We start from the raw sequence: 26,991 nt of genomic DNA on the forward strand, positions 1-26,991 counted from the left end.
TATTCATTCCAAGAGCAAATATGAATTTAATTCTTGAATGTATTTTAATTCACTTGCCTTTAGCTTATACTCATCGGGCCTCTTGAACACCACGCTGTAAGAGTCGCCCTCATACGCAAACTTCTCCATGTTGTCAATCACCCACAAGAACTTCACAGAGGAGCCACTGTCGATTCTGGCAGTAAATAACTGCAGTAAAAAGACATTGAAAAATCAGCCCCGTAAATAGTGATTATAGATGTTGCAAAGTATCCGTTGACTGCTGAATTGATAGTTGTTTACAAAACCCATTATCAAGAATAATTAAATGGTATTAGGTAATGAATCAATGTTATTCACAGTCCTAAACATCACTGTAGTTAATTGCAGCTCTTGTGGTCTTTTTGTAGCAGGCAACTGGTCCCGCGCTAATAAAGCTTTACTCTACCTATAGTCAATCACTGGAACATAGACCGATAAACATTAAAAGTAAAGGACGTGCCTGAAAATGTTTAATTTCTGAGTAGAAAATGTATGTGTTGCAACCGTCCCAGTATGACAGAAGAAAATCAGAAATGTCCGTACCCTCCTTAAAAGTTTCTAGAATTCGGTGCATTCGGTTTCAGACTCAGTGACCTGTTTAGGAACTTACTTGTAAAGTGCAGCGTGCATGAAGTTTCTCACCTGAGGAGTTCCGACGAGCATCCTCAGGTGTCCGTGCGGCTCGACGCCGAGTCCCGACACTGCTTCGTAGCCGTAAACCTTCACGCTCAAATTCTCAGCGCTCACTGAATCTGTGACGGTGATGTTGAGGGTCTGAACCCCCACTTTGTCCAATATGAAAGCGGTAGAGGAGAACCAGGTGTCTCCGGGCTTTCTCTGACAGCCCGGAGCAGAATGAACCACCAGCTCTGGGCAAGAGGGGAGGAAGGGGAGTCCAGTCTGGAGCGCCGGCGCTGACCATGAACACCTCGCCTTCTCTCCGGACAACGCCCCGACAACGATGAGCGACGGGACGTTGATTTGAACGTGGATCTGGTCCTTTTCGTCTACCGGCGGGTGGACGATGCTCAGCTTGAATTTAGGTGTCGGATTTGGAGCAGCAGCAGCCGCTGCAGAATCCCAAGGTGTGGTCGCTGGTGTGTGTGTGAAGCCATTCGCGTCTTCATGCTCGGTTCCTCCGTGAAGAGTGTCCTCGTAGAGGATTCTCAGGTCACACGCAACCCAGTCCACCCACTGGCTCTCTTTAGGGAGGGAAGTCAGGCCTCCATCCAACCAGCCTCCCCACTCTGGCCCCCTGAGGGACTGGTAGCTTTGGCTCCAGGGAGCATTTAGTGACGCTTCGCTGTTGATGCAGTGCAGAAGAGTGCCAGAGCTACGGGTGTGCTGTATCGCAACAATGTCATCTGGGTACACCATGATGGCCTCCCCTGGAAGGAGCACCTGTTAAAAGCAGACTATTATAGCCGAACATCTTTTACTCGGAGCATCGTGTGCTTGTACTGAGAGCAGAAAAAGCCGCTTACTCACACTTATAGTTGTCAGTTCGGTCATTGGATTCACACTCAAGGGAAAATCCGCCACTAGGTGGTAAAAGGGAGGTATTGCAGGGTATCTGGGCGGTAAGGCAAAGCCCCGGGTCACTGCAGCTGAGACGTATGGACTGCAGGGACTGGTGGTGGGCAGACAGGCCTCCAGCAGGTGGCACCAGTACAGACCCACACTGCAGCCCCCTGTGGTGTTACACAGAGGCACGACTGAGCAGCAGCTGAAAGGATTAAGGAGGGAGCTACAACCTGAGGGGGACAGAAGAGGGAAGTATTACCTCTACTGACTTTGTAGAAATAACTAAAACAACATCAATAATTATATGGATCAACATTAGATCAGGGGGAAAAGGGAAAAAAAAAGGGATTTTATTGTTGAGGGATCAGAATCAGAATCAGAATACTTTATTGATCCCCAACAGGGAAATTGCTTTTTGTTGAAAGCAGCTCCGCTCACAGAATAAAGTGCAGACAAATCAAAGTAGAACTCTTTATAAATAAAGAATAAAATAGCAAATAATAAAAATAAAATAAAAAAAAACGGTAAAGATCAAAAGAAATAAATCTTGAACATTATTTATTTTATTTTAATTATTTTTATTTTATTGTTTAATCAGTTATTTTTCCAACCATTTAGAGTGACGTGATTACCCCTGTTTAATTATATCTATTTAATAATAAAAATATAATGAAAACGGTAAATATCAAAAGAAATAAATAATATTAAAGTTAAAGATATCTATCCATCCATCCATATTCTGCTGTTTATCCTGCACTCAGGGCCGTGGGGGATGCTGGAGCCGATCCCAGCTGTCATCGGGCGAGAGGTGGGGTGCACCATGGCCCAGTTGCCAATCAATCGCAGGGCCACATACATACAAACAACCATTCACTCACTCATTTAAGGTGATTTACCCATTTTTTTCCAATTAACCTGCTAGATATTTTTGGAATGTGGGAGGAAACTGGAGAACCAAAGGACAACATGCAAAATCAGAAAGGTCCCCTTGTCAGTATTGAACCAGGATCCTTCATGCTGAGAGGCGAACCACTGCACCACCATGCTGCCCACTGGTTATCTCTCTTTGACACGTTAAATTAAATTTGGATTTTTCCTCATACTCTTTTATTATTTTCATAATTTTGGCTGTGGGGAAGGGGGTGAAAATATCAAAAAGGAATGAAGACAAAAAGAGTACCTGGAGGTACCAGGTGGTGGTTGGGGTTACAGTAGGGTCGAAGGATCTGGACCCGGGCGAGGGAAGAGACCGGGCTGGGCTGGACCACTAGCTCTACTGATGTTAGCTGACCAGCATGGGTGAACCAAAGCCCTGGGAACAGCTGCATCTGTGGGGGGGAATGGGCCACCCACGGAGGCATGGCCGTTATCATGGTTAAAGACGACAGTACCTCAATAGCACATCAGTGTCAACATTATACTGTCAGGCTGTCAGGAATTTGAAATGACATAATACGTGTTTAAACTGCCAGGCTGAAGCTGTTTTATGTACGTCTTGATTCAACAGCAGGCTGCTATGCCTGATGGTGTTGAGCTCACTTGTATTCTGAGATAAATGTATTTGACATCAAAACTAAGTATCTGTTGAAAGAACTTTTCAAGAGTTCCGCTATTCACAAGTCGTAAAGGATGCAAAGCAGAAGACAAATCAACAAAAGCCGAAACAGACACTTTGGGGAGTGTTTTACTGCAGCATCAGAGCAGAGGGGTTTGAAACAGCTTTGCTGTCGAACAGATGGATTCAGAAAATTCTGACTGCCACAGGCTCTGTGGCTCTCTTTCCAATAATTCACTGTCTATCAGCATCTTGCAGTTTATTTTGTGCATAAAAATGTATATATTCAGTACTATGTATATATTCAGTACTTATCCATTTATTGTTCTTATATGTGATAACTCTATCTATCTATCTATCTATCTATCTATCTATCTATCTATCTATCTATCTATCTATCTGTTTTGTATTATTTGTGTTGACTCTCAGCTCTATTGGTTGGGGGAAGAGGAAAGTAGAAAGTATACAGCTCTGCAAAGGACAGTGATGTCCATCCATCCATCCATCCATCCATCCATCCATCCATCCATCCATCCATCCATCCATCCATCCATCCATCCCCTCACAGACTCTCACATTGCGTTTGGGTCTGCCAGGTCTGACCGGCATCCTCCCCCACCATTGAAGGCAGCTCACTACCAGGTGGTGATCAGTTGATTTCTCCAATGACAATGATGTAGTGTATTTATATCACCTCAGTAAACAACATCAAATTATTTTTCATTATTCTTCAGAGTTAATGTTGCAAACGCAAATTAAATTCACATTGATACCCCAGCCTTGCTCTTACTTGAGTAGCACAAAACTCTGACCCTTATTTTGAGTCCCCTGTTCCAAAACATTTGGGTAACCTCCTGAATTAGACTGCATCTTGTTAAGCTTGCAAGAACAGACTTACAAAGATGAAAGGAAAAAAAAAAAGATTAATTAATGGTGCAGAAAAGCCTTTTTTTTTCTTGACCTCTCTTTTTAATCCTCTTGTGACCTTTGAGGTTTATCTTGCAAATACTGAAAGAAAAACAGACCTCTGATACTTGGAGAACTGTGCAATTTTGTCACTGCTGTACTAATAATGGATTATCATCACGTAAGACTGAATGTCTTGAACTAGCACATACTTGCATGGCCAGGGATATAATTATAACACATAATATAATAATTCAAACACTCTGTCTTATAGAATTACTAAAATGACTAAAATTTAATGAGATATTATATTCAGAATTTCTATTTTCTATGCGGTTATCGACCTTCTCTGCCAAAGCAGAATTCTCCAGTGACTAGGAAACACAGCTGATGAGGTCAAAAGAACAACCCGTGATGGGCTCAAGAGAGGAGCGTTATTTGAAAGCCTGTGGCTATAAAACGACTCTACTGACCTCTACAGTGAGCAGTCCGATGTCTGGGATAGACAGAAGAGGAGGTATCTGGGTGCGAGTGTAGATACCGGTCAAGAGAACCAGTCCTACCAGGTAACTGTCTACAGTCGGTAAAGATGCTGCACATAGAAGGAAGTTTCAGTGACATGAGAGAGGACGTCAGAATAACTCCCGGAGTCGACTAAAAAAGGCTCATCTTACCAGTTAATTCTTTCTCACAGAAGAACTGATAACGTCCTGCACATCCAGTCTTCCTCCACCGTCTGAGTGTTCCCAGTGCCATCTGAGGGCACTCCGCTTGGCTCTCAGCATCTCCTTCCCACCTTGCAGGACGTGCTGTGTCCACACCCAGGTGTGAATCATCTCCATACAGCCCCTTCAGCCAGACCCACTTGGTGGTTTTCCTATGCACAAGTAAAGCAAAGGAGTTACTGGGTAGATATACAGTACACCGGGAACGTTGGGGGGGGTCTCAGGACGTACACTTGGAAGGAGCTGCGGAGGAAGTTTTGCAGATCTGATCCTTCTGCAGTAGCTAGATCTCCTCCTTGGGTCTGACGGCAGGTGTCCCGAGCGTCCGACCACGAAGCAGCTGCCTCAGAGAGCCAGTAGCATCGCAGGCCGGACAGGTGTGTACGTCCACTTTTTGGACAGGGAACATCAACATCCTCTGCGAGACAGGAAATGGACAACGATCATTCCACAAAGGATTTTATTATGTGTTTGATGTAGACGAAGCTGTTGTTTGTCAAATTTTATACCAATGTAAGCAGTAAGGATGTATGTCTTGAGTGAAAATCTAAATTTACAAAAAAAAAAAAAAAAATACTTGGGGAGCCAAAAGCAGATTTCCCTGAATTCTTTATCTCAGATGTAATGGAAATTATACACAGTATCTCGTATTTGCATGTTTGTTCTAAATCTAACTTTTCCTCAGTATTTCTTATATTTGCAATCTATTATGGCTTTTATTGATGCTTGATATTTTGTTGGCTTTCAAGCAAATGTTGAAACTTCATATCAGATATTGCATTTTAAAGAGTGTTGTATCTGTTCGTTGGCATCTGTTGTTAACCAGCTGGATCTATATCTCTATGTATATGTACAGTGTTTAGATATTCACAGAACATCACACAAAATATGTTGGTGAACATATGAACAATTCACAGCGTTTTTTTCTTCTAGTTTTTTTCAATTTTGCTAAATAAAAGTTGCATGCAAATTTTGTAAATAGAAAGCTATCAATTTAACCTGAATCTAAATGCAAACTATCAGCTGCAGGATTTTTCCAAAGGTAATTTGGCGTGATTGAAAATGAATTGAAAGTCACTTTTCTTATCATTACTGCTCATGCTCTGAATGTTTCCAGCAAACTACATTGTATATTCTTTATCCTTTTGTATATCCTTTTGTATATCCTACATTGTACATATATATATATATGTGTGTGTGTGTTTGTGTGTGTATATATATCTTTTTTTTTCATGGCTGCCATAACTGCATTACTGCTAATTTTTTTTCTTGTCACAATATATTATTGGCTGTGTTAGTAACCCCAACCTGTTCTTGAAGTGATGCATAACTTCCTATTCATTTAATTTAACAAACTTTAAATACTGTAAAAGCTATTAGCATAAATGCAGGATGCTATTATTGAGATTGTAATTGTGATGGGTGAAAACCAGAGCCTGACATATTAATTCCATGCCTTTTTTTTTACTTTTGTAAAGTGAGACCGCTTCTCTCCATCTAAAGACGCAGACCTGCAGACAACACAAGAGCCTCCAAGGAAGGGCCAAACATATGCAAAGCTTTGGGGAAATGACAACATGTTATTTTCATTCCTACGTTTATCTTTAACAAAACAAGATGTAGCTCCTCACCTCCAGCTATGATGTTCAGAAGTGCCAAGAGAATCCCAACCAGCCTCTGTAAAGCCATTGCACCTGTCATCCTGTGGGGCAAATCGTGCCCCCCTCCAGAGTTAAAACTCTCTTTGCTTGACTACAGAAGCAGAAATCAGACATCGGCATTTGTAAAAACATGGATTCTCCCACTTTCCCAAGGCTTTCCCGCTCATCCGCAGTGTGCTCTTAGCCATCTCTCCTTCCCTTCATTACCTCTTTTTGAACAAAAGATTCACAAATGTTCACACCCCCTCCCTCAATTGTGCGATCACACTATTACTTATGGCCATGTCGTTTTAAAGGCCTCTTCTCTCAGCTCCCTGAGAGCCTGGTGACTTTTTCTTTGTCTCTCGGCAACAGCCATAGAAGCAGTGAGGACAGAGGAGGCTCATTACCATGTTGTAAACCTTGCAGGATGCACCTAAGGCCACTGGTGCAAGGCAAGTCATGTAGCACCATGACTTGTTGCTTTTAATATGTTCTTGAGATTTTTGAAATCTCATGCACTTTTTTCATGTGATTTGTCTTATTTTTATGTCCTGCATTCTGCCCCTGGCCCGTTGTCTGAGCTCTAACACCAAGACCTCATCACATGGTGAACAAAGGCTGTGTGACGCACAAGCAAAAGAATCAAACTCGTCCGTAAAAGACAGAATTCCTCATGTGTTGCCTGGAGAGACAGCACACATAAAGTTGCAGGCAAAAAATAGGTGATCATAACTAAGAATTGTCAGTCCATTACCATAGAAACAATTGTATTAGACTTTAAAAATAAAAAGCTTTCCTTTTCCATTACCTTTTTTTTCCTCATATAATCTTTTAACATACACACATGCATGCAATTTAGAGACATTTCTGCAGGCCGCATTAAGTGCTTTAAGTGGGAAAAAATGTAAACACAATACAAATAAGGATAGATATTTGAAAGCCCTGTTTAATAATTGAAAAAGGTCAGAGAGCAGTATTTTGAAAGACTAAAACCCTTCTAGAAATACCCCATTAAGAAGAATCAAATTAGAACGCTATCTAAAATAAAGAATCTTCTTCTTCTTCTTCTTTCGGCTTTTCCCGTCAGGTGTCGCCACAGCGAGTCAACTTTCTCCATCTAACCCTATTCTCTGGAAAAGAATAAGATAGCAAATAATAAAATAAAATAAAAAAACGGTAAAGATCAAAAGGAATAAATCTTGACCGTGATTTATTTCATTTTATCGTTTATTCGTTTATTTTTCCAACCTTTTAAAGTGATGTGATTGCCATGTTTAATAATATCAATTTTTTCCTTTTTTTTTTGTATTTACATCATGCTCTTCTTACTTTTTGTGTTTATACTAACGTAGAGGCTTTCTTGTTTTAGCTGTGATTGCGGCTCCTGCCACTGAGGAGCGCTAGTGAAATGGAAGTGATCGTTGTCGTTCAGACAAAAACAACGAGGAAAAACAGGAAGGATACCGGAAGTAGAAGCGGAAACAGTAGTCCATCGTGACATTGCACCACAGGTAATGTAAACAGAAGATCTGCACGTCGATTTTATGTATGTACATTTAAGTTATCAGCAATGAAAGGATTCTGTTTACAAAACAAACAAAAAAAACATTGCGGGATTAGTATTTAACAATTTGATGTGTCGGTGCTGGAGCTAAAAGTAGCGATCTTTGCTAGTGTAAACACGGATTAGCAGGGAGTCCGACACGGTATTTAAAGACGTAACAGTAACAGGCATCTTATGTGCTTTATAAAAAAGTTTTTCTTAAACTTCAGTTTAAGATTGGTACAGTAAGAGAAGAGCTTAACATGTTTTGCATCCTCAGTATTTTCCCATTGGTCAAAGAGCGTGCCGGTAAACGTCCCTTAAAAACAACATGGCTACTACTCATGATATTTAATCGGTTATTTGTGGGCCAAACGCTCTAGAAGGTTATTGTTAATCATAAACTTTTAAGTAGTGTTGTTATCAGAAACCAATATAAGTGAAAATGTATTAGCCTGAAGTTGTGCAGTGTTGAGAACTCGAACAACACTAACATGAGTTGCATGAACCTAAGTTTATATATAACGGGACTCAACGTGACTTCGCGGAAAACAACTTTTCAAGAATTGTGTGGAGAAACCTCTTCCTCGTTAAATACTCCACAGAATAAAATATCACGCTTTGTTTGTTCATAATAGAATTAAAATTTTAGTTATAAATCTGCCAACACCAAACTATCACCAGGAATAACCTTAAGAAAATAGCTCTGTTGAAATAAATACTACCACCATCTTTCAGGCGAGGTTATTATTAGGATGCAACATTAACCTCTATAAATATTTGTTTTTTGATTTTTGTGATTATTTTTCTCTGTGAAATCACAGGTTCAGTGGGTTCTATGCTGCAGTTCAGGACCTCTGAAGAGGAGAACTGTAGTGCAATTTCAGAGCTCAGGCAAACTGTGTTAGAAAACAATGACAGACTCCTTGATGAGATGCTCTGCCAAGAAATCTACAAGAAGGTCATCAACTGCAGAGGCGGCTGGGGCGTTGCAGGCACGCCGCTGCATGCCGCTGTATCTAAAGGGCACCTTAGTTGCTTGCAAGTCCTGCTGACCCATGGTGCTCTTGTAGACAATGTGGATGTCAAGGCGCAGACGCCACTGTTCGCCGCCGTACGCGGAAAATACTTGGATTGTGTCTTAGCGCTTCTTAAAGCCGGCGCCAACCCCAATGGCAGCTCGTCCAACAACTGCTCCCCTGTCCTCACCGCTGCGCGGGAGGGAGATGTCCGCATTTTGAGGGAGCTGCTCAATCACGGCGCGGAGGTAAACTCACGCTCTAAGGTCCTGCTCTGGACGTCCAGTGCCAGGGTGTCGAGCGGGCCGCTCTACCTGGCTGCTGTTTACGGACACATGGAGTGTTTCAAGCTGCTGCTTCTCTATGGGGCCGACCCCAACTACAACTGCACTGACGCAAAGTTGCTGAGCTCTATCAAGCAGCCCAAGACTGTGCTGGAGATGTGCCTGAGGCACGGCTGCGGCGTGGAGTACATCCAGCTCCTCATAGACTTCGGCGCCAACGTCTACCTCCCCACGCTGATCATCGAGAAGTCCACCAAACAGAACGAGGCTGTAGAGCTGCTGCTGCACGAGAGAGGTGAGACGAGCATGAAAAGGTCCGCTGTGACCCAAATCACTTGTAGGACGATCTGTATCTACTGTTAATGTTATACATGATTCGTCTCTTTTTTTGTGATCTAATACTTTCTGATGTATACTGTAGGGCATTTCTTTATATGGTTATAACGTGAACTGGAGCAATATTTCAACAAACTCATTTTCTCACAAGATCTTTTAAATAGAAAATCAGCAAATAGTGGGAATCTGTTTTTCTCAGTCCTATCATTGTAAAAGTAGGCTATTTTTAAATGTGATCAGTGGTTAAAACTGCTGGAATTATATTATACATGTGACACACACAATGTATTAACCAAATGAAGTGTTCCTACGCCGGGAAATATTTCCGCATCCCTCCTCATCGGTTTGAATTACGTAATAATTCTGATATCCCACCTAAACCCTCCTTTTCCTCGCTCTCCAGGAAATCCTAAGGCCTTGAGTTCTCAGTGCCGACTGGCCGTGAGGAGACACCTCAAAAAGATCAACAAGATCCACTGTATAGAGCAGCTGGAAATGCCTACCAGTCTCATCCACTTTTTGCAACACAAGCCGGTCCCGGTCAGCATTATGTGACCCCAGAGGCAGCTCATGTGAATCTTAATCTCCGCTGAAGCACTACTTTTATCTGCACTGTGTCCATACTGTCTTTTATTTTTTAAAAGGACTTACAATGTTCTGTCTCATGAGGCTGACTCTGAAACATTAAATATGTGAATCGCTTCGAAATGCATTTGTTTTTTTCTTTTTCTCACCCTTGCAGCCAGACTGCTGCCTTGTCACATGATTATCACAGGTCAGTGGTCCCTTTACTTCAGACGAACTAATACTCAGCGAATGTCGACACTTTTGACTGGTGTTGCTTGATTAAACTCAACCAGTCATAACCTGAAAGATCTAAACACACACAATGATAAGAAGACAGTACATTTCAAGATAGGCTGCATATTTAGCTCTTAATTTTGTAAAATTGGGACTGGTTCATCCTTTTTTCCAGAGAGCTCTGGGATATGAGAAGAGTTTAGATTGGAAGATCAAGTTCACCAGAAATAATCCTCAGCTGTAGAAGACATGAGAGAAAAGCTAAAAGTTAATCGAGTTATTAAAACTGAAACTGTCTGGCGTCCAGATCGTCCATACCTGGAAAAGAAGTACATTCATTCATTCAACATCGGTTGCAATTATCCTGTAGTTTGTCACCCTGCACAGTTAGCCAATCACGGGTTCACATACAGACATACAAGCATTCACTCTCATTTACACATCTGGGCAGTTGGGCCTCCAATGAACCATGTTTCTGCACTGTGGGAGGAATCAAGAGAACCTGGGAGAAACTAAACAGGGTGAACATGCATCTTTCACAGGAAGGCTGTCAGGATGGAAACAGGAACCGTCTTGCTGTGTAAAAAAAAAAAAAATGAACCACTGTACTTCTGTGCAAAGATTGATAAATAACTGATTTTTTAACAGCTCTACATGAAACTGCCATATGTATTTTTGATGTGTAGAAAGAAATTAAATTAAAAAAAAAACTGCTTCGTGTGCGGGTTGTGTGTCCCTGCCTCCTGTGTTATTATTATTGAATATGAATGACGAGTAGAACTCAGATAAATGTATGACTATGATAGCAGTGAACTTCAGTATTAAAATGCCCCTGCACATGTTTTTTTTTTTTTTAACACAATAGACAAGGAACATTCAGTAGCAATCAAATGTAAAGATTTACATAAAATGACCTAAAAAAAGGATATAGATTGACAGACAGAGAAACACACAGAAGGACAGACAGATAGCAAACATTAACACATTGCATAAAATCCTCAAGTGCTTTAACAACCATTATTGATGCTCGCACAAACAATCATTTATTTGATGTTTATTTGGCACATGGTTTCCAGACCTGAACAGGTATCATGATAAGGCTCGCTACCATTATCTTCTTCTAGCCCAGCCATAAATTACTAATCCCATAATCCCAGACTAACATACTGAATGTACGTTGGATTAGAACACTTCAGTAAAAAAAGCAGTCAACCTCCGAGGTTACCCACAAAGTTTTTTTCATTCTCAAGTTAAAAAAAAAAACAAAACAAAAAAAAACGAAAACAGCAGAAATCTTTGAATTCAACTATAAATCACGTTACATGGAATCAGAACTCAGCAACAACCCAATCATTCATTGGTTTCAATAAATTATCAAACCAAACGACAAAATTCAAGTATGGCCTTCAATGACGGAACAGAAAAAAAAAAACGATTAGTGTTTTACCTTCAAAAGTGACCAGTCAAAAAGCGCTCATTGTCCAGGCAAACATTCACCAGCTCATGAAATTCTGCCTGGAAGCAAACGACTGCTGAGAAAAAATTTAGTCAGCTTTACTACAAATCTATTGCTCTGTGTAAACTTGCTTTTCCACTGCACAGTACGACTCCAAATGCTGTTTAAGTCTAGATTCAGGTACTTGGATTACTTGGTACTCGTTAGAGTATTTTCCCATTGAAGCGGGATTGAAGCTGAAATCACATCAGACCTCTGACTGGTAAGAGTGAATCCATCAGGAAATCTTGAGGTGTTCTCAAAAATTAAGAAGCACCTTCCCTTCACATCCTACTTTGTACCCAAGTGTCGTACTGGAGAAACTGCCACACCAAACTGCTTTGCTATGACGACCGGCAACTCTGAGTGGGTGGCGTGTGCGGGTGGAAAACATAATCCTTAAAGCTCGAGAATCTTGCAGCTACTTCGTCATGGAAAAGCAGTTAAAAAAAAAAAGGTTTATCAATAATGAACATAATTTCAAATTAAAAAAACTTGATTTGGTCCCCATTTTTCCTCATGCTGAGGTCTGCAGCCTGGTGATGACATCACAGCTCATGAGGGTTTTGTTGACCTGGTGACTGTTGTCGCAGAAGCTTCAGCCGAGCCCCACGTCCAGTGACATCATGACTACGAAGCCCAAGATGGAGGTCCAGGATGCTAATTTCCCGTTCCCGCTGGTGACAGAGAGATATTTAAAGACATATTTAAAACACCTTGCTTACATCAGTGGCTCCCGAAATAATGGGTCGGAACCCTCTGTGGAATTTAGGATAAGAATAAGAACATGGTCAAAGATACGACGGAAATATATTAGACATTTCATTTTGAATTCCAATATTTCATACATTTTTAAAATCAATATAATTCAAAGCAAATAATTTTGTTTTGAAGAATCTATTACATTCGCGTTTGGAAAATGCTGTTGATTAAACAATAAAATGATCACATTAATTTTAACTTCTTCATTAATTAATTCACTTCATTTATTCTGAGGAATTCACTGAAAAAATTAGCAAAACAATCAAATAAAAATGAATAGAGAATTATTGAAACATCTAGTGCAAAAAAAATAAATAAATTAGAATTAGAAAGAAGAATGCCATAATTGTTAACTAGACATGCTCATGTTCCTTCTCACCTGACTTGAGCCTCAGGTATGATGTCATCCACCACCACATAAACCATGGCACCAGCAGCAAACGCCAGCGCGTACGGCAACAGAGGTTCTGCCAAAACCACGGCGAGGGCGCCCATCACCCCGGCAACAGGCTCCACCATCCCGCTCAGCTGTCCGTACCTGGCAGGACAACAGTGAGGCTTTACTAGCTTGAACTGACGGTCTTATTTTCAGACATCTTTATTCGGACATCAATATTTTCCTACCAGAACGCCTTCCACGTGGAGACACCTGAGCCACGTAATGGCAGGCTCACCGCAAGGCCTTCCGGGAAATTCTGAATGCCAATACCAATGGCTAAATTCCTGCAGAGATGAATTCATAAATATAAATGCAAATTTAAGGCATTTAAATTTAGAAATTCAGATAACATGAGAGCATAGGAGTATGTATTGCCTAAAGTATTGCCTAAATGGTTATTGACCTAAAGGCTTCACTAATCTGTGTGCGTGTGTGTGCATGTGTGTGTGTGTGTGTGTGTGTGTGTGTGTGTGTGTGTGTGAACTGAATAAAAATAAAATTAGAAGGAAGAAAATATGTTGTGACGATGACAACAACAACAAACCAAAAAGGGTACTATATTTGTTTATCTATTTTTGTTCATCTCATTTTGGTTTATCTATTTTTATTTAATTCTTTATGGAGCTCCTAGGATCACACCTTTTCTTAAAGGATCTATAAAGTATTTCTGATTCTGAAATGAGCTTCCAATGGCACAACTTCAGATTTTAGTGTTCTGCAGTACTAAACTTTAGGCACTAGATGGAAGCAGCAGCCAATATAGACGTGCAGAGTATTATTTCGATCCCAACATAAATTTGGTTTCCTAATGGAATCGACAAGTCACAGTTTTCCGAAATACAGTCTTACTAAAAACCATTGTTTTGTGTAGATATATTGAAATATAAAATATATTTATTCTGCAACCGCAATTCGGAAGAAGGTAGGGTGACCGTAAATAAAAAAGGCAAAAGAAAAAAAATAATAGGTTGGTGATTTTTAATGTTACTTTGATGACTTTCCCCAAATTTAAAAAGAAGCACTAATGAAGAAATAACTAATTTTTTACTGTCACACAGCTATTCATTCATTCATTCATTCATTATCTACTGCTTATCCTGCACTTAGGGTTTAGGGTCGCTGGGATGCTGGAGCCGATTCCAGCTGTCATCGGCCAGGATGGGGGATTCACCCGCCACATATAGAGAAAAACAACCATTCCTTCGCCCGCTCACACATCTGGCCAATTTTTACAATTTCCTTTTGGACTGTGGGTGCAAACCTTCGGAGAACCTGGAGAAAACGTACCCAGACACGGGAAGAGCATGCAAACTCCATACTCCAAAAGGCTTTCACACCAGGGTCCTTCGTGCTGTGAGGCGGGTGCGCTAACCACATTGTCACTGTGACGTCTAAGACAGCTATTATTTTTCATATTTTATTCCATTTGGGACTGAAAAATCAGGTGTGAAAATGTTTTTGAGGTGTCATTTTTTCATCCTGTCTTAATGACTGCGGGGGGAGGACCAGGGCTAATGGACGACCCTAGAAAGCAGTCCCTGCGCGAAGCCTCGATGCAACACCAACGACAATCATGCTTCGTGAGTGCAAAGACAGAAATGATCTCCCTCTGTTGGACTCACTTGATGGTCCATTTCCCCTTGAGATTCAAAGCACACGGCATTAGTTTCTCCCCAAAAAGGACACCAGAGTTCAGACCAGGAGGATTATTGATTCGTAGAGTTCGAGGGTTCAGCATTGGTACGTAAGGCAGCGGATTAGGCAGGTTTTCAGTTGGTTGTCCGGATTCCAAGAAAAGGCATTAAATGCTGACTCATCTGATCGCAATCAACATTTCCACCGTGAGATGGTCCATCTAAGACCCGACCTGCCTGGATCAGTCGATTGTTCTTCTGAATGTCAGGGTGTAACTTTGCATTGTTGTTAAAAAAAAAAAAAAAAAAAAAGCATTTTTACACGTTTCCCGAGCCCACGTGTTTCCATCAGCCGTCGCTGAATGACTCTTCTCCAGTGCAGCTGGGGGCCTGAAGGATCAACACATGTTCAGCCTGAAAATCAACCAGTTCCCTGGAATCTTTTGACGATATCCTACGTAATAGAGGGCCGAAAATATCCACATTTGTTCCATCTTTGTCTTCGAACGTTTGTCAATTCCAAAGGAGTTAGGTCTTCCTTGGATTCCTTATTTGTGCTGAGTGGTGATTGCAATCAGCTCTTCGTGTTGTATGTTTCGAATCACATCAGGGCTGAACTATTTCACCTCATCACTCACACTGAACTGTCTTTTCTCACTCTTTCTGGAATGTCTTTCACGCCTAAATAGGGGACGTGGTCTTATAGTACATCTAAAGTGTGAGGAAGTTGACTGCTTGTCTTCATGTTGTTGGCAATGTCATAGAAGTCACTTTTTTTCCATTAGTTTTTTTCCATACTGTATTCAAGGATGTGGAAAGGTATCAGAGGAAGCCAAGAGTTCAGCGCTTAGACATCGGTCTTACCGTGCGCCCTCAAACGTAGCGGATGAGGACTTTCCGATTGCCCCGAATCCAACGCCCACAGCCAGGCCCTCTGAAGACAGAAACGCAACACGTTTGATCCATGTCTTATGTGAAAGCCGCACAGCAGAAAGAGCATTCGGTGAAATAACCCGACCGGAAATGAACACTTATTGACATCGTGTCCCCTCGAACAGGATGCCGTGTTTGACCGCAGCTGATGGGACTATATTATATTACTACTTTATCTCCATATGCAGTCCTCGAAGCACCAGCTTCCTGATGTTGGTCGCGATGGAGGAGATAACAAGTGGCGAGGTTCAATGAGTTCATTTCGCTGTCAGAAAGTGATGCGCTTCGGTCCAGATCCTTCAACCTTCACTTGATGGTGATCACACATCAAACTCATTTGCTAACTGGGCTTGACAAACCTTGAAAATCATGCTGAATACTTACCGTAGTAACTTAAGTGGAAACATATGCTTGTCCTCCGGTGCTGCATTCAAACCCTTCACTTTTATTTAAAAATCAAGCGGCGTCTCACAGACGAAAGCTGATCTACAAACTTTGTTTACATTTACAGCTCAGGGTATTACATAATAGTGCGGACAGTTGTAGCTTCAAGCAGTTCATTGGATTGTAGTGTGATCTTAACGCAGGCGACAGTTTTATTACCCTAATGATCTAAATCTATCACAAAAGAAATGAACAGGCCAAATTCCACTGGACCTCACTCTGTTCAAAACTGTTTCTATTGCAAAGACTGACATATTTATAATGAAAATGAAAGACCGGGAACACTCTTTCTTCATACGTCAAAAAGTTAATAGGAAACGCACGGCTCAAATATCATCCGAAGGATGAAAAAAAAACAAATTATGTCTCATGCGTCAGAGGATATCTTTTACAATGCTGAGCAAACAGAGAAAACTTCATGAATGATGTTAAAGTTTTAGATGTCGGGGACCAACAGGGGAATGATGGTTGTCATAAACAGATTTTTTTTTTGATAGTTGCACCCGTTTTGTCCCTTTTTTTCATTGACTAAAACAAACATTTCATTTGAAAGGGTTGCATCTGTTAAAAAATGTGAAGCTCATACTAATGAGCTGGTCAAGGAAAAAAAAAAAAGTTAATATTTGCTGTGAAGTTTGCCATGTGTTTTAGACTTACATGCTTTATATGCTTTTATTTCCTTAGGGGAATAAGCAGGAGACAGTTTCAAACAAAAGTGCTGCGTTTAAAGCTCTATATCTAGAAAGGGCAATTGTCATCCACTCATGTTCCATCCAATGATTGTGTTCAACTTTTCTTCATTGCCTTGTATTAACGCCATCTGAATTCTTAATTATAGGCATCCAACCAAACCACTTAAAACTGAAAAGAAATGACAAGTTAAGATAAAGCATAAAAGGAGCAGAGAAGAGAAACCCTGCTAATGTTCTGCTCAGATAGCCGTACCCTGATCCCCGTGCAGCTGCAGACTGTATGAGCCCAGAGGCCCCTTCATCTTAATCGAACGCCTGTCATTACCTATGATAACAACACGCACAGGGTTTAATCAAGTCCCCATCGCCTCATTACCGGCAGACTGAAGCTCTCACCCCCGGCCCCCGTTCATTAGCAATCTCAATCCTCTGGTACCGTCTGAGTTGCCACAGGGCCAGTCGAAACTGTGTTTGGGCTGAGAGACCCCAGCCTCGGATGAAAAATAAGAGAGAGTGTCAGCGGTTCGGCATCTGGAGCGGTGAGCGAAAGACAGGGTTGGGAGGCGGGGGGGGGGGGGGGTCCTAAATGATGACCCATTTCAAAATGCAAGAGCATCACGAGGGCTTTTTGTTGTTAAAGTTCTAAAGTTAAAGTAAAATTACATGGAAAAGCACGATGTCAAGTTCATCGTTGATTTAAAAAAAAAACAAAAAAAAAACAGACGCAGGCAAATAAATAAGTGATATAAAATCATACTGGCTTGTCTTTTTTTTTTTTTTTTCAATTTATGGTATTATAACCAGGCGCAGCTGGAAATGTAAGAAGATGTTTCAAAGTTCCACTGAGCTGGAAGCGTCGGTTCCAAAGCAGGTTTAATGAAGGAGCAGTAAACAGCCAAAGAGCTGTCAAACTTTTCTCTTGAGTGTCATATTTGAGTATCTTTGCTGGCATCTCGGTGCCATTAAAGGAGAATAAGAAGGTCATGTGGACAGTTTTGATTCTGTGTATCATCTTGGATCCACATCAGCGCTCTCACAATTGACACTTGACATGTGACTGATGTGACTTCAGAGAGTTGTCAAAGTCCAAGACAGCGCAGACGTTTCTTTTTTTTTTGATTCATATATCTTTTGAGTGACAGGTTGGAAGAGGTCAACATTGAACCATCCAGCTGCGGCGTCGTACTCTGGCATTGGCCATCGGCAAAGAATTTCACATCCCCCACATGTCACAATGCTGTCCCAAACCGTATTTAAATTAAGTAATTTAAGATTTAATGGATTCCCCGTGCAGTACATTAATGGTGTCAAAATGACAAAGTTAGACCAGCGAAATAAAACATGGCTGGACGCTGAGGTCTGCAGCTATTATGAAATAATAAAATGGCATTCAAATTATTTGAATATATGATAAATAAAAATTGAATTGAATGGAGATGCAGTACAAAACAACTAACATCAACATAAAATATGGGTTTAGGTATCTAGATAGCTACTTATATGTTTGAGCTTTAAATTCCAATAGTCATATAACATTTGAATTTTCATTTGTGTTATTTAATGAAAATAAGAGGTGGGTTTCTCTAACTGAGGCTGGCACCCATGTGCAGCAGTAATATATGTGAATATTAGTAATGGTGCGTAAAGATATCTGGTGTACTTGTATATCCATGTCGATGATGAAAAGAAGGAATAAATCCCAAGACTGCCGAGCAAAGCTGCTGATTGGTTGATTTACACTGCATGGTGCCACCCAGAGAGTATGAACGTGCACTGCAGACAGAGCTGGAAAGGGCTATGCCTATGCGTTGAAATATAACAATCAATTGCTACAGCCTTGACAAGTGTGGCAGCCAAGCATATTTAAGAAGCCAGCACATTAGTTTATTAGCAAACTACCAACATGCAGATAGAACATACGGGCCATCAAACTGTCCAGAGAAATGCATTTAATATGTCTCATAGTGTGGTAAATCAGCTCTGAGCCTCAGATGAGAACAGAGGTTACCGGCTGAGACGTGTCCGTGTCCTCGGTTTTATATTTTTAAGGAGGAATTGTGACACCTTCTAATTGAATGTGAGTCAGTGAAATTAAACCGTAGCCTTGCGTTTGCAGACTCCTGGACATCTCAAACCCCCAATAGCCTTCATTCCATTTCTTTGCACTCACTCGCTCACTAACTCTCACACACACACACACACACACACACACACACACACACACACATACACACATACACACACACACACACACACATACACACACACACACAAACTGATGGGAGGTGTAAAAATATAATGGTGCTATTATACTGAGAAACATCATCTCTCCATCTCGTACAGAAAAATGTAAGATGCTACATAATTCTTTCATATGTCTGTTTTTCCTCCACAAAGAAATAACTCAGGCTGGCTTTAGGCAAGATATGTGTGAAATGAAATTCCGTGTGTGTCTGTGTATTGAATGCATCTCCATGTGTGAAACAGTTGGACCTCTGAAATTCCTGCTTAATGTTCTATGCTGTTTTAAGCCAGGCTGAAAACACTGTTGCTGACAGCCCATTGTCACAGCATCCACTCATTTCTATAGGATGTCCCTTTAATCTCTTCTCCTCAGCTGTTCACACACTCATTTTGCACAGAGGTTCCCATTATTCTGCCTCCCCTCACAGCATCTTCTCATAATTTATCATATTTTTATTTTTTCCTACGGTTGCTCTGTCAGATTTTACATCAGCTGGACATTTCTTTTTCCATATTTTTTGGGTCATAAAGTCCCCTGCCATTGCTATTACTAGGGGAACAGGAAAATGATCCTCACCTAGAAGAAAAAATATTATGTTTGTAATTCTTTTTAGAGAGATTAAAAAAGACAATTACATTGTAAACCTACATTTCAAATAACAACAACAACAACAACAATAATAATAATAATAATGATAACGTAAAATGGCTTCCATCATTAATGCTATACATTTTGAATGGATGTCTGTTGTTTTATCTGTGTCAGTCTCAAACCGACTTTTTTGATTAAAAAAAAATGCATTTTTCATTTTTATGTTGTCCATTTTATTTGCCAGCCATTTACCCTCTTGTAGGATCATAAAGACACTGACTCCGTAAAATGAAATAAGTCGAAGAACAGTGCTCCGAGTGAATCAAAGAAAAACAGCTAATATTACCTATGCAGACTGACAGCCTTGTGTGACTGCAAGATCAGATCTCTCCCTACCTTGCCTGAAGCTAAATCCTGAGAATATTTTATAATGTGGAAAATGACCTTTAGTATGTCCTGCTTCTCTATTGAACAGTGAGGGACGTGTTGTGAAGGAGCGTTGGCCTACATCACTGAGGGGGGTTTCATTGCTACAGTCCACTAACTTTGCTCCTGAGAGGCAACCAGGCTATGATTCTTATTTAACCTACAGTGCCTTAATGCCTCACTCTGTTTAATGTTATGGTTGCAACACTTGGCAACAAGTGACGCGTGTAAGTTTTGGCTGTCTGTCTGTTTAGAGTTAAAATGTACTTTTCCTTTCCATCAGTCAATGACGCGGGGCGTTATGAAACCTGTGTATTATGTTTTGATCACGTCCATCGGCTTTGTACTTGGCACTGATTTTAAAGAATTAAACTCCAAAAAACGCAACATATATATTAGGTTGGAAATCAAACAGAGATATTGATATTTGCGTTGTGATGCTGCCTGTCCGTCCCTGTGGTATCTGATTACAACCTCCAAAGAATATGGGTTTTGTTTTGCTTTTGATACATAAACTGTCAAGCAATTCATATAAAATCATGCCCCAACTTTTCAGAAATATTTTTGTTTTCTGTGTTAACAGTGGTGTGTGTGTGTGTAAGCTTCCAGGAAAAGAAAAAAAAACTCATCTCACATCCCCCACATCCAGTCTCCATATATCGTTTCATTTTCCTCACTCCTTGTGTTTCTAAAAAACCTCCCAATCACAATCTGATTGATAGCCTTTGTCTTGTGCCGATGAGACGAACTGCTCAGATAGCGAACTGACAGTGACCCCTTTCCATCCATCACGGGACCCACGATCAGCCCGAGCGCTGAGGGAAAGCAACCTCCTGCTCATTTTGATGGGCCATCACCGCACTATCGTCGGGGCCCAGACTGCGCAGTCACCGAGCATTCAGAGCCTCTTTGATGGCGGTATTATTATGCAGCTGATGATCGCATTCAAGTCGAAGAGTCTGGCCTTCGTGCCTCCGAAGGTGAGGGATCGGATTTTCGGAGGGACCGTGTCTAAGACTGTTAAAAATTAAGCGTGACAATGACAATTTTTGGGGAAAAAATAGACCTCTAATCAGGCTGAATCACAAAATGGGGTTATATCACAGTGGTGTCTCTGTGTGTTTGTAGGTAATGGTAAATAACATGATTGCCACTGGATAACCACTTCAAAGAATCCAAATAGGTTCCTCTTACTGTAATTTAGGATGACAAATTGCACGAAAACACCCTAATACAACAGGGTGCTACTATTGACACATTCTGGTTGTGCCTTCCTTATAATTATCAAGGTATAGTAAGTTTTTCAGTGCCGCTTTATAAAATAAGTTTTAGTCAAGTAAGTGTAGTGTAGTGTATGATAAGAATGTTATGTTCAAGTAAAACAAGCATTTGATGAACTCAAGACTTCTCCTTGAAATTAAGCACCGTTTACTTATGGACTTGTGTCTATTCTAAGCCCAAACCTAATTCAACACAAAACTGTAAATGCCTCTTAGATCAGAGAGTTTAGCTTCCAGATACAGAAATTACAATAAACATCTTTTCATTTCTTTTATAAATAAAAGAAAAGAAAAGATGCGATTAAACATGGATTTTAATATACAATAAAAATGAATTTTCCTTTTCATCTATCATTCTGGCACTGAGGGAAAAAATGTTCAGTCCTTTCCTTTTCAGTTTCACATCTGAGAAACACCTACCGCACAAAACGATTTGGATATTTGTTGAAAATAATAACTCTGTTGATTAACAGGCATGTCAGATTCAGAGGCATACCTTTGAGTCTTGCACAGAGGGGATCGATGTTCTTTGCTGCGCACAAAAAGCACCAAAAACATGGTTGCGAAATTCGAAATAAGGTAAAAATAAAAACACCACGCAACCGCCCGAGTCTGGTTACAGCATTCCCATCCAGGGCTCATAGCTGGGGGCATAAACGTCTCCTGAAACGTGCCTTTCCGCAGATAGTTGGTTTATCTGGGGCCGGAGAGGAGAAGACAGAGTGGAGGTTATGACGGGTGTTGTTTACTGTTGTCACTATGGGAAGGTGTTATTGATGAAGCCTAGCAGGTTAGCTCGGTTCTGTCCGTTAGAGCGACCTTTGTCAAACAGATGGGGGTTCTGGGCTGAGTCTGAGAGCCACGTCTAAAGATATGGTTCGGAGATTATTCCTCGGTTTCATTGTCCCGTGAGGCACTTCAAGGTCTAAGTCATCTCTCCCGGCTGGATGCGGATGAGTGTGTGTGGTCGGAGGGTGGCAAGTTTACGGTGGGAGTCAAATATTAGATCCTTTGTCTTGATGACACTGAGAAGTAGATGTCTGGAATGCACTGCCAAGGTGAAGAGGGCAACTCCATGCTTTTAAGCAATGGCTTACTCATTGTTGTCAAAATGGATGCAATATTTTGTGTTCTCTGTACTGTAACTTCTGTCTAGGATTCTTCCCTTACAGACAGAATCTGGATTGTTTGTCCCCTTTATATAGAATTGCACAGAAAGGTTTGATTTATTGATCGGTCAGTCAATCATATTTCAGTCTAGGGCACTCATTTAGCTTTGTTTATCTTTATTTGGGGTACGCACAGCATGGGGGTGGATGTCATGATGAGCCCACGTGGCCTCACTGTATCCCCTTCTACAAAAAGATGCCTCTGTGTACGGATCTGATCTGTGCGTGTTGATTGAAAAGCACTTTCTGCATGCAGATGCTACAATAATTAAACTTAACTCTGAGCTTGCCCAAATGAACTGACCTTTTACATTTAATTGCGAATTAAGTGAAGTGCTTCATGGAGAGACAGTTGCTATGGTGTTCTCCTTGCATACACAATCTCCTAATTCATATTTCACACACCGTTTTGGAACAAATAATTTTCTATGCATGGAGATCCTATAGCTGTTGTTGATTCAAAGAAACACCAAACCACGGTGCAAAAATCATCCTTGCACCGCAAACTGCATGTTCTCATTTAGGTTGACAATGACGAGATATAATGCATGTAATGCAGTAAACCATAAAACAATCGCAGGAGATTTTATCATTTCCCATCATGTGTGCAGGTTAACAACTAACATTGAGCAAAACGGAGAGCAGGGCAGATAATTGTTGCTAATCTACTATCATCAACTGTTAAGGTTCAGAATGGCCTAATGATGACTTCCTACTGAAGTAAGTCTTGAGATATTGCATTGGATAAATAACCTGGAGGTATCATAATAACATTACGACACTTTGCACATGAACAGACATTTGATGCATGTTATGTTTGTGATTATTTCATCAGGATTTGAGGACCAATGTTGTGACAGAGTTTTAGTTTTTTCTTCCAATTCTACACGCTATCCTGCAGCTTGAATTGATACACAAGGCAGAATCGATGTTCATCTTAGCCAAGCTACAGTCCCTGTCAGTCTAATGGAATTCAATGAGCTACAGCTTCATTTGTGTCCAGCGTTTTTATTTTTGTTGTTGTTAACTGTCACTCAGAACAGAAGCAATATAGAGCGCTCCAGCGATCATATTTTTCTCGACCCTGACAAAGTCACTCATTCGGCTCGATCTCACCTGGAATGTTGTGAATGGTGATGGCGAGTATGAGGAGCAGGATGCGTCTCCAACTGCTCCCTGTCTGGCCAACCATTTCCTCTTGTTTGCTTTCCGTTTCTTGTCCGTTGGAGCCATCCGAATGAAGTCCCCTCCGCCTCCATGACACGTCCCCGTTCTCCAGTTTATCTACGAGAAGAAGGAGAATGGAAGCACGGTGACAATGTGCAACATTAACTTGCAGATAAGCAGTACAATAAATAACATGTAAAAAGCCTTGTCATTCAAATTTGTTGGCAAAGGATGGAGCTAGAGTACAAGTCACATGTGGCAACTGTATTGTCTACTTTTAATTAAAGGAGTCAACAGGTTATATATTTTATTGCTGTGTCCAAAAGCCTGTAGCAAGAGAGAGAAAAAAAAAAAAACTATTTCCTGTCAATTTACAAAAGTATACTGGTCAAAGAACCAATTTTCATTCCAGAAAGTCTAAGCCTCATTTATTATTTGGCAAGAAGTGTTAGTCTAAAGCGAAGTTAATGCACCAGGGACTGAAGATACCTCAGCTCACAATATCTTTTTTCTGCAGGGATACACACAAGTGTTTCTTAGAGGTTAACTATAATACAAGGTTTATTCAAATAGCCGCCTGTGGAGAGAGAGAATGTGAGTTTTGGACCAAGAGGTTGCACTGGAACCTGGATCATCATGTTATTTCTGGAAGCTCCCCGCCACTTGGAAATTAGATCGGATAATGTCAAGAATTTTATAATCGGAACATGTTTTGCAGTTTTTCCAAACTCTGGTTGCTTATTGCAGCACCTGGCAAGGTGTGCGTTGTTTTAAAAAAAAAGTAGGACAGATTGTCCTACTTTAACAGTTGCTTAGGGGAGATTAAGGTGTCTGAGTGATGCAGTGGGAACAAGGGAATGACAGACGGCTTTCTGGTGCTGCTTTCAAATGAGTCCATACTGAAGAGGTTAGCGTACCTTTGCCTTGTCTGATGACACAATATTTAATTTAATTTCTTTTGCATGCGGAGGCTCTTCAAACAAACTCGGAGGGTCTTTGAAGAAGAGACAGAGAAGTTCTTTGCTTCAAAGCATCGAGTAAAGAACCTCTGAGCTCTCTTTTGCAACCCGCCCTTTGATCCTCAGGTGAACAGCATCACTCGAAATACATTTTACTATCTCCAAAATATTGGCCACTTGGAACTATTTCTGTCAAAGGCAGACACAGTGAGATAAATTTGTCTTAAGGTTTCGAGCAAAATGGTTCAATGCTTCGCTTTTTTCTATCATGAAAAAGCAGCAGCAGGAGTTGAATTAAGAAAAACACATCGCCTTTAAGATTGTCCCTAATCTCCTCCAGCATCCTTCAATCACCACAACACTCCCTGTCCAATCCTTTTAAAATCGATTCTTAAAAAGCTTCTGGAGGATAATCGCACTGCGAGAAAAAAAATCATAAATCTGTAAGCATTATATTTGGCAATATGCTATCAATTTAGCGTTTTTTACACAATGTGCACAGTCTGAAATACCACACTCTACAAACCATAATCCTGAAAATGTTTTAATCAAAGAGCAGCTCACGGTGTAATACAGGTTTATTATAAATGAAATAGGATACTTCTGCTAGCTGCCTGAAACCTGATTAAGAGATTTATCTTTTTTCTTTTTTAATCCTGAGAAGCACAAAGCTCCATCTCTCATTTACAAAATGTCCCAAGTTTGTCCTTTAACAATCCAATTATCAGCAATGAAATCTCTATTAACACCCCAAGAACAGAGTTAATGGGCCAAGACAATCTAATTAGTGAAAAACCTCTGCTGCAGGTCATGGAGGCAACATTAAGACCGCTTGACATAAAAGGGAAAATAATGTGGAATAAAGTAAGTCATCAAGCAAATGAATATGATGGCTGCATTTTGCCCGACAGTGGGAAGGAATTTCTTGACTAAATAAACAATCCGATGTTCCGCAGTGATGTATTTGCCTTCCGATAGTATATTGGTATTGGACACAAAAGGTTTGAACGTTGAGAGTATTTACTTTATGCTTGAGCAGAACAGCATGTTAGGCAATATTTTCATGAAAGGCAAAGCAAAGTCAAACATAGTGATGTATATTTCAATTAACATATAATGGAAAAAAATACCCCTAGAACCCTTATCTGTATTTCAAACAGACTGAAGTACCAATATAAAAGAGGAAGAGAGTGCATATAGAAACCTATATTGCAATTACACATTATAGCAGTGGTAGGATCAGATTCTATCATTCAGCAGCTAATAGACAGATATTTCATGTTTTACTTCCTATCTGTCTGAGCCAGACCCGTGTCCATGTAATTATTCTGTCTTTTTTTGTGTATAATTTTGTTTCAAATCCCCCCCAAAATGCAGGCTTGAGCAGATATACACTATTTACACTCAAGTTGCTTCAGACAAAATAAACTATGACTCAATTTTCAAGCTGCATATGGCTTAAAAACTGAAGAAAACCAACCAACAAGCAAACAGAAAAATAAATAAATGACGAAAGACTAATGACTCCAGGTTTTCCTCCGGGTTCTCTGGTTTCCTCCCACAGACCAAAAACATGCATTAGAAAAATGGGGAAAATTGCCGAGATGAGTGAGTGAGAGAATGAATGACTATAAAACCCAGTAATTGAGAAAGTAAGGATGGATTTTGTGTACAAATAATCTGAATTTTTGGTGAATAAAATGTTTTTATTTTCCTATAATATTGCAATTTCATAAGGGTATTATTGGTGCTTTTTTTATGTGTGTCGTAGCTGCAGCAGCAGTAGGAGACTTGTGCACTTTGGGTTTGTTTCTTCAGCAACAGCATTTATTGTGGCTACCAAGTTATCTCTGGGATGCAATGGCTCTTTGTACTGCATTTCTGCATAATAAGATTTTTTTTTTATAGCCATAAAAAAGTTATGGAGGGGTGGATCGATAAATAGAGTACTACCGAAGGCCACTACATATATATATATATATATATATATATATAGCTTTTTTCCTCTGTTCCAACTGTAAAGTTTTATCTTCACTGGGGTCTTATGTCAGTTGTGTTCGAAGGCTGCTCAATCCCTACATACCAAATCTCCTTTGCAGATAAGAATTCTATGTTTGTCCTTGTGTCCCCCCCTTGAGTGTACATGGTTGTGTAAAGTGCTTTGTGTTTCTTGTTAAAGCAAAGTTGACTGTGTGCAGTTCAAAGTGATTGAAAATTAAAAAGATCAAGTTCTTATACACAGATCCAAATATCTTTAGGGAACTTTGTATATCAATTCTAATGTAGGCGGCAGAAATCATCATTATTAGTGAAGATTCAAGTGCACTTCATGAGAATATAGTCCGATGCTGTCGTACCCTCTTCCTCCCTCCTACTTTTCTTTCTTAGAAGAGCCTCC

At 40.4% G+C, this 26,991-nt stretch overlaps 2 protein-coding genes across 4 annotated transcripts in view; one reads left to right on the plus strand and one right to left on the minus strand.

The window, feature by feature from the left end:
• The first annotated feature begins 7,819 nt into the window (after nt 1-7,819).
• Nucleotides 7,820-11,062, plus strand: LOC147214726 (ankyrin repeat and SOCS box protein 12-like). Of its 2 annotated transcripts, none has more exons than XM_086140558.1 (3): nt 7,820-7,885; nt 8,742-9,515; nt 9,960-11,062. In XM_086140558.1, the coding sequence occupies exons 2-3, from the start codon at nt 8,756-8,758 to the stop codon at nt 10,109-10,111; spliced, it is 912 nt and encodes a 303-aa protein (XP_085996684.1). In that variant the 5' UTR covers nt 7,820-7,885; nt 8,742-8,755; the 3' UTR covers nt 10,112-11,062. The 2 variants fall into 2 exon arrangements, with proteins under 2 accessions (XP_085996684.1, XP_085996685.1); XM_086140559.1 differs by lacking the exon at nt 7,820-7,885 and adding an exon at nt 7,893-7,920.
• Nucleotides 11,063-11,335: 273 nt separating this feature from the next.
• Nucleotides 11,336-26,991, minus strand: part of slc39a11 (solute carrier family 39, member 11) — a 112,089-nt gene continuing 96,433 nt past the window's right edge. For both annotated transcript variants that reach the window (XM_086140421.1, XM_086140420.1), the window contains exons 6-10: nt 23,584-23,751; nt 15,552-15,621; nt 13,239-13,337; nt 12,994-13,152; nt 11,336-12,529 (exon numbers count right to left, since the gene is read on the minus strand). In XM_086140421.1, coding sequence (XP_085996547.1) covers nt 12,451-12,529; nt 12,994-13,152; nt 13,239-13,337; nt 15,552-15,621; nt 23,584-23,751 — 575 coding nt within the window. In that variant the 3' untranslated portion in view covers nt 11,336-12,450. The remainder of the gene's footprint in view (nt 12,530-12,993; nt 13,153-13,238; nt 13,338-15,551; nt 15,622-23,583; nt 23,752-26,991) is intronic.

The sequence above is a fragment of the Fistularia commersonii genome, chromosome 33 (assembly GCF_037954325.1).
Source record: "Fistularia commersonii isolate RoL2024-O1a breed Wild chromosome 33, RoL_Fcom_v1.0, whole genome shotgun sequence".
NCBI classification, from domain to species: Eukaryota; Metazoa; Chordata; class Actinopteri; order Syngnathiformes; family Fistulariidae; genus Fistularia; species Fistularia commersonii.